Source organism: Mesocricetus auratus, unplaced genomic scaffold, assembly GCF_017639785.1.
Source record: "Mesocricetus auratus isolate SY011 unplaced genomic scaffold, BCM_Maur_2.0 Super-Scaffold_100019, whole genome shotgun sequence".
Taxonomy (NCBI): domain Eukaryota; kingdom Metazoa; phylum Chordata; class Mammalia; order Rodentia; family Cricetidae; genus Mesocricetus; species Mesocricetus auratus.
The window spans coordinates 222,533-228,532 of NW_024429200.1; the positions used below are offsets into that span (position 1 = coordinate 222,533).

The 6,000-nt window shown below is 40.4% G+C and overlaps 1 protein-coding gene across 1 annotated transcript in view; it reads right to left on the reverse strand.

Moving 5' to 3' along the window:
• The window catches only part of Mgam (maltase-glucoamylase), a 109,533-nt gene extending 105,905 nt beyond the window's left edge, over nucleotides 1–3,628 (reverse strand). Inside the window, exons 1-2 of the mRNA XM_040728546.1 lie at nucleotides 3,505–3,628; nucleotides 1,516–1,643 (exon numbers count right to left, since the gene is read on the reverse strand). Coding sequence (XP_040584480.1) covers nucleotides 1,516–1,643; nucleotides 3,505–3,628 — 252 coding nt within the window. The remainder of the gene's footprint in view (nucleotides 1–1,515; nucleotides 1,644–3,504) is intronic.
• Nucleotides 3,629–6,000: the final 2,372 nt, after the last annotated feature.

The following is a 6,000-nucleotide window of genomic DNA, read 5'->3' on the forward strand; positions in this document are numbered from 1 at the left end:
TCAGTTCAACAACCTAGACCCCCACCCACCCCACCCAGTGCAGCTTTGATCACTGCCTCCTCCTTGAATTCACCCTCAGCTCCACGGGGCTGCGGTGACGAATCCGTTGGTAAAGTGTCTGCTGCGCTCCCGTTCCTTTCCTCCCTGTCCATCAAACCCTTTCTTATCTTAGCTTCGGCCCCAGACCTAAAGTGCTTTTCCTCGTCTGTGTCCTTTCACCTTTCTCCGAGTCTCTCATTCTCTCCTCTTTCTGGTTCCTATTATCTACCTTTCCCCAGCCCCAATCAACGGCTGTTGCTCAAACGCCCTTCCCTTCTGATTTACGAGTCCTCCTTATTTCCTCCAAGATCTCCTCTTCCCTTTTTCTCACATTCTCTCGCAGCGTTCTAACCACACTGATCTCCTGGCCTCTCCATCCACAGACCCCAGCCATATTCCTGCTTATACAGTCTATGCAGCAACGAAGTGCTCCTGGAGGGAAATAAGCAGCTATCAAAGGCTGAGCCACGAAACACCACACACGTGGGTATTTGGACACATGTGATTTCTGGTTGAGATTTCATTTCTCAGGTACCTTTCCGTTCTTAGTTATTTACTTTCGCCTACTGCATGTGATAAGCCAAAGGACCGTCGTGATGCCTCTCTCTCCCATGACACACCCCACTCTATTGCAACCCATCCTTTTATTAGCAGTAATCCTCTGGGGCCCAGGAGTGGGGACAGTGACTTTCTAGAACATTGCAGATCACTTCAGCACTGTGAGAACAGAGTGGCTGCCGCACGTGTCCAAGAAACACATTCGACAGCATCCACTGCGCGACTGATACCAATCTGTTGTTTCACCTCAGTGGACTTTGCCCAGAAGCCTGCGTTCTGTTTTCACTTAGATACAATTTTGTTCTCAAAATGTAATTGTCAGGTCATGTGCAATGGCCTTATTATCATGATATTCTCAGATGCGCATCGAAACGCTGGACTAAAGTCCCATGTCCCTGCAAGCTCTTTACTCTGGCATTAATTACCTTCTTCCTCCAACAGTTTAACTCTTGAAACTTTGCCCTTATGTTAAATCATGCTGTGTTCACATGCATGGTTTTTTTTATTGCAGATCCCAGATAACCTTTTGAAATGACATAATGCCAGCAAGACGAGAAGCGGTGAAATATTTGAGAGCCGCATGCAAAACGATAAATATACTTTCACTAAGTCTAAAACCTTACGTGGAACATGCTTACACTAAAAACAAGGCCAGTGGTTATCTGAAATTCTGATATAACTGGCTGAGCCTGGCAACCCATGGCTACATTCTAGTCCTTCTCTTGAAGCTACATGACCATGCAAACATGGATGCTGTCATATGCACAGCTTTCTATGGAATGAGAAAAAAAGAAGACAAGATGAAGAAGAGGAGAGAAAGGAGGAAGAAAGAGAGAGAGAAAAGGAGTAGGAGGAAAAGGAGAGAAGAAACGATACCATTATGAATTCTTAAGTGAAAACAAGATGCACAGCACAAACCTTGTCAGGTGACGTGTCAGGGATGCAATTGATCCGTTCCTGCTCACTTAGAACTGGGCAACTGGGAGAATTAGGAGTGGTTCTTAGGACTGTGGTGATTGGAGTGCCAGTTGTGTCAGGATCTAGGGCTGTCATATCACAAAAGTAAACTTTAAATGAATGGAATTATGTCCACAGGCATTCAATAAGACCAAGTTTCTCAGCACTTGCAACCCTGTTAACGTCTCTGGTTCCATGTGTTCAAAGTTCTGTGTTTTCACTTTATAACACCTTGTTTTGTCCTTGCTAACTGCATTTACCTCTGTCTATACCAATATCTCCTCCTTTGCTGGAGTTCCCTTGAAATAGGGTACATACAAGACAAAGTACTCCATCACTAGAAGTAATCGACCTTAGACTACATCAGTAAACAATACTCTGTCAGTCAAATTATGTAAAAAAAAAACCTGTCTCTATAGATAAAGTACTGCTGGAGCACAAATAACAATTATTTGTTAATAGCTACTTTATGCTTCAATGGCAATAGTACATGTCATGTGACAACATAAACCGTATGAGCCAGTCAATTGACTGAAGGTCAAAGGACAGCCAGAATGGGTCAGTTCTTTCTTTTCATCATGTGAGTTCCAGAGATTGGCCGAAGATTAACAGGCTCGGCAGCAAGTTCCTTTTGCTACTGAACCATCATTTCACTAGCCCTGACAATCTAACACTTATTCTCTGGTGTGTGGACCCCTGTAGGAGCTACACACAGAGAAAGTACAGTAAAAGTGCTGTCTTAAGTAAACAACTTCAATTCTGTCTTCTGGGGCAATCCCTACTCCCTTAAAACATTTCTGAGTGGTGGATTTCTTCTATAATTATAAATGCCTAAGTGATAAAAAGACATAAAGAAATCCACAAGTCTAGAAACTACCCCAGGGCTACAAAACTTTGATTTCTAATGTGAAGATCAATAAAACAGAAAGGGCAGCTGGGCATTGGTGGCACATTCCTTTAATCCCAGCACTCAGGAGGCAGACGCAGGTGGATATCTGTGAGTTCGAGACCAGCCTCATCTACAGAGCAAGTTCCAGGACAGCCTCCAAAGCAATATAGAGAAATCCTGTCTCGAAAAACCAAAAACAAACAAAAAAACCAGAAAGGGCATTTTTTTTGCACTCTGAAATAGGGATGAAGCTTTATTTATGGTACTATCTTAATAAACAATTACATAACAAGAAAGTGCTGCTTCTAGTTGTTTTTCTTTGCACTGGAGTTTCCAGTTCAAAAAAAAAAAGATGCATTGAACAAATTATGTCTGGACTAGCTTCTGCATGAGGGTTTAGCTCCCTCTTCAGGATCATGGAACGTTAAATGATCTTTAAGATTCTAATCTTATTTTCTGCAAAAAAGCAGAAACTGAGGTAGCTGGGGGTTGAGTAGAATGGACAAAATGAATTGTTTGGCTGTAGTCACAGGATGGCCCTTTCATACTCTGGTTCCCACAAGAAGTGGTTCCTGTGTAAGGCAGATAGGACGGCCTGGATCATTCAACACACCTAGCCCATCTTTTGAGATATATCAGCTCACAATTCTTTTGATTAAAAATAACATGTGTAGGTTCTTAAGAACCAATTTTGGGCCTTAAATAGTTGGATTGATATATAGTAAATATGCACACATATTTCCTTTTACACAGCACATTGTTAATGATCAATATTAACAGATTTATAATTTTCATAACATTCAGCAAATACATTTCTAAGCCAACTGTACAACTGTAGAGCTGGATCCAATGCACTAACTAAATGTGGAAATGAAAGTTCCAGAATTTAAACCTACTCTCTAGTGACCAGCCATGGCTTATGGGTATTGAGTAAGATACGTACAATCTGCATGCATGCATGTCCACATTCAAACATACGGGAAGCAATATAAAAGCATGACTTCTCTACCATTGGCGGCGAGTTTGCTCTGACATGGGAGAGACTCAGAGTCGCTCGTTACCATTTTGTTGTGTAGAGTTGGCTAAGAGCACAATTAGAACCACAGCGATGATGAAAAGGACAAGCAGCAGGACAATGAGGATAAGCTCCAACTTGCTGAAGTTTTTAAGCCTTGGTCTCGCCATCTGAAAAGAGAGAGGACAGTTTTAGTTAAAACCTGGTTAATTGTAACCAGTACATTTTTTTCTTCCAAAGATCAAATGTATGTAAAACCTTCCACCACCTAAATTAAAATAAAATAAAAAAGGTTCCTGGTCAATTTCATTTTACCATTATTCCTGCATTGTGATGAGGCAAATCTCAAACTTCACACATCCTAACCTGAAAATAATACATTTTATTTTCGAAACGCAAGAGACCTCACAAAACAACCAGCAAAAACCACTATCATGGCACCTATATACTTTTATAGTAACTCCTCATGGTTACCAAATACATAACCAATATTGAAATTCACTTTTTTTTGTTTGTTTTTACGAGACAGGGTTTCTCTGTATTGTTTTGGAGGCTGTCGGTCTAGCCTGGCCTCGAACTCACAGAGATCCGCCTGCCTCTGCCTCCCGAGTGCTGGGATTAAAGGCGTGCACCACCACCGCCCAGCGAAATTCACTTTTTACAAACTCTTCAAATGACTTTTATAATTTTTACATACATTTTCATAAACGTTACGTCTCACAAAGATGAAGTAAGATGTATGTATTGACATTAGTTTATATCTGAATCACTTTTAATCCAAAGAGCCTGCTCTGTAGACATTCCACATAGCTTGGACGCCATTCATTGCTTTCTTGTTTTGCTAGCATGTTTACCTTATATTTAAAGCTAATTAACAGGACCCAACTTTTTTCAGATTTAGTTAAAATGATGTAGCCGCAAAGGAGCATAGATGTCAAAGCATCTTCATCAGGAAATATAAAATCTTGTTTTCTTTCTTGTGGTATTTGAGCAGCCATTGGCATTTCCAAGATATATTATCCCATTAGGAATTATAAAATGGGGTACTGTGATTCTTTAGTCCTTTAATTTGCTAGAAGAAATACTTCTGTAGACAGAAATATAACCTTATCTACTACTTCCTTCAGAAGCAAGGGGATAACAATGACAAGCTGAGTGTCTAACTCCTTTATTTGCTGCTTGTCAAAATACTTGTTTTCCCGATATCTTACAAAGGAGACTAAATTTAGTATTTCTAATCATTTCCATAAATCGATGGGTTTAAACACACTTAACATTTACTAATCCATTGATAACATTAATTCTCATGTCTTCCCATCTTTGCCCAGAAGGTGCCTCTTCAACTCGGTATATCTCTAAGAATCTCTGGTACTACTCTTCCTTTCTGGCACACTATAGAATCCCTGGTTCCTCTTGCATTTTCCCTACCCTGGTTTGTAATGTCAGCCAGGAGCCTCTGTTCCTTTCAATGGGTTAATATTTAGGAACAACGGTGCAGATGAGAGCTGATAAAATTCAAGCTTAAGAATTTGCAGAATTTGTATTCTAGTGCTTCAGGAATCACTTGGCGAGTGGTCACTTTCTAAGGGCATTGTCAACCAATCCTTGAGGATTTTCTATTTTAATTTATCTTGAATTTGTTTTATTTTCTATGTGTGAATGTTTTGCTTGCATGCATGTATATGCACCATGTGTGCATCTGGTACCTATAAAAGTCAGAAGAGGATCCAGCAGATCCCCTGGAACTGGAATTACAGAAAATTGGTTGTAAGCCACCATATGGATGCTGGGAATCTAACCCAGGTCCTTTGCAAGAACAATTGCTCTTGATTGCCGGGCCACATCTCCAGCCCCAGGAATTGTTATTTAAAAAAAAACAAAGAAATTACACATTTACTTCTAGCTATGATTTGACTATATACATATCCTTCAGAAATCCTATGATAAGATCTAACACCTGATATGATGATAATAGGTGATGGCATCTTTAAGGAAGTGATCATCATGAGAGGTTTGGGTGGAAGGACTCATGCACACTGTGAGGTTCTGTTCTTATCAGCATGCTCCTGATGTGACCTTCTTATCTTTTAAGCGTTTTATGGCCCTATTATCTGAGACCCACGCACACAGTAAAGAAGACCCATGAGCATCAGTCTTGCTCACTCAAGGCCATCTACCTCCTCACCCCTCCCACTTTCTTTCAGGCTGGCTTAGAAACTGCACACTATTTACGCCAAGAGACTATGTCCTATCTTCTTCCCTGAGACCTTGATATATAACTCTGAAATGTAGATCCTATATCTTCATTCTCTACTCTATCAATGTGTACTCATCCTCGTTTGGAATTATTCACAGTTCTTCGCTCAGAGATTAGATGACAAGGGGATTTACTTCTCATATAATGGAAAAAGAACACAACTTGAGTGTAATTGACTCTTACTTTACAAAAGGAAGTGGAACTGAAAACCCTTCTCTCTGACAAGGATCTCCTTGTGTTTTTCTACAATGAAGTAAGTGCCCTCAACTCTAGTGTTCCCTGCTA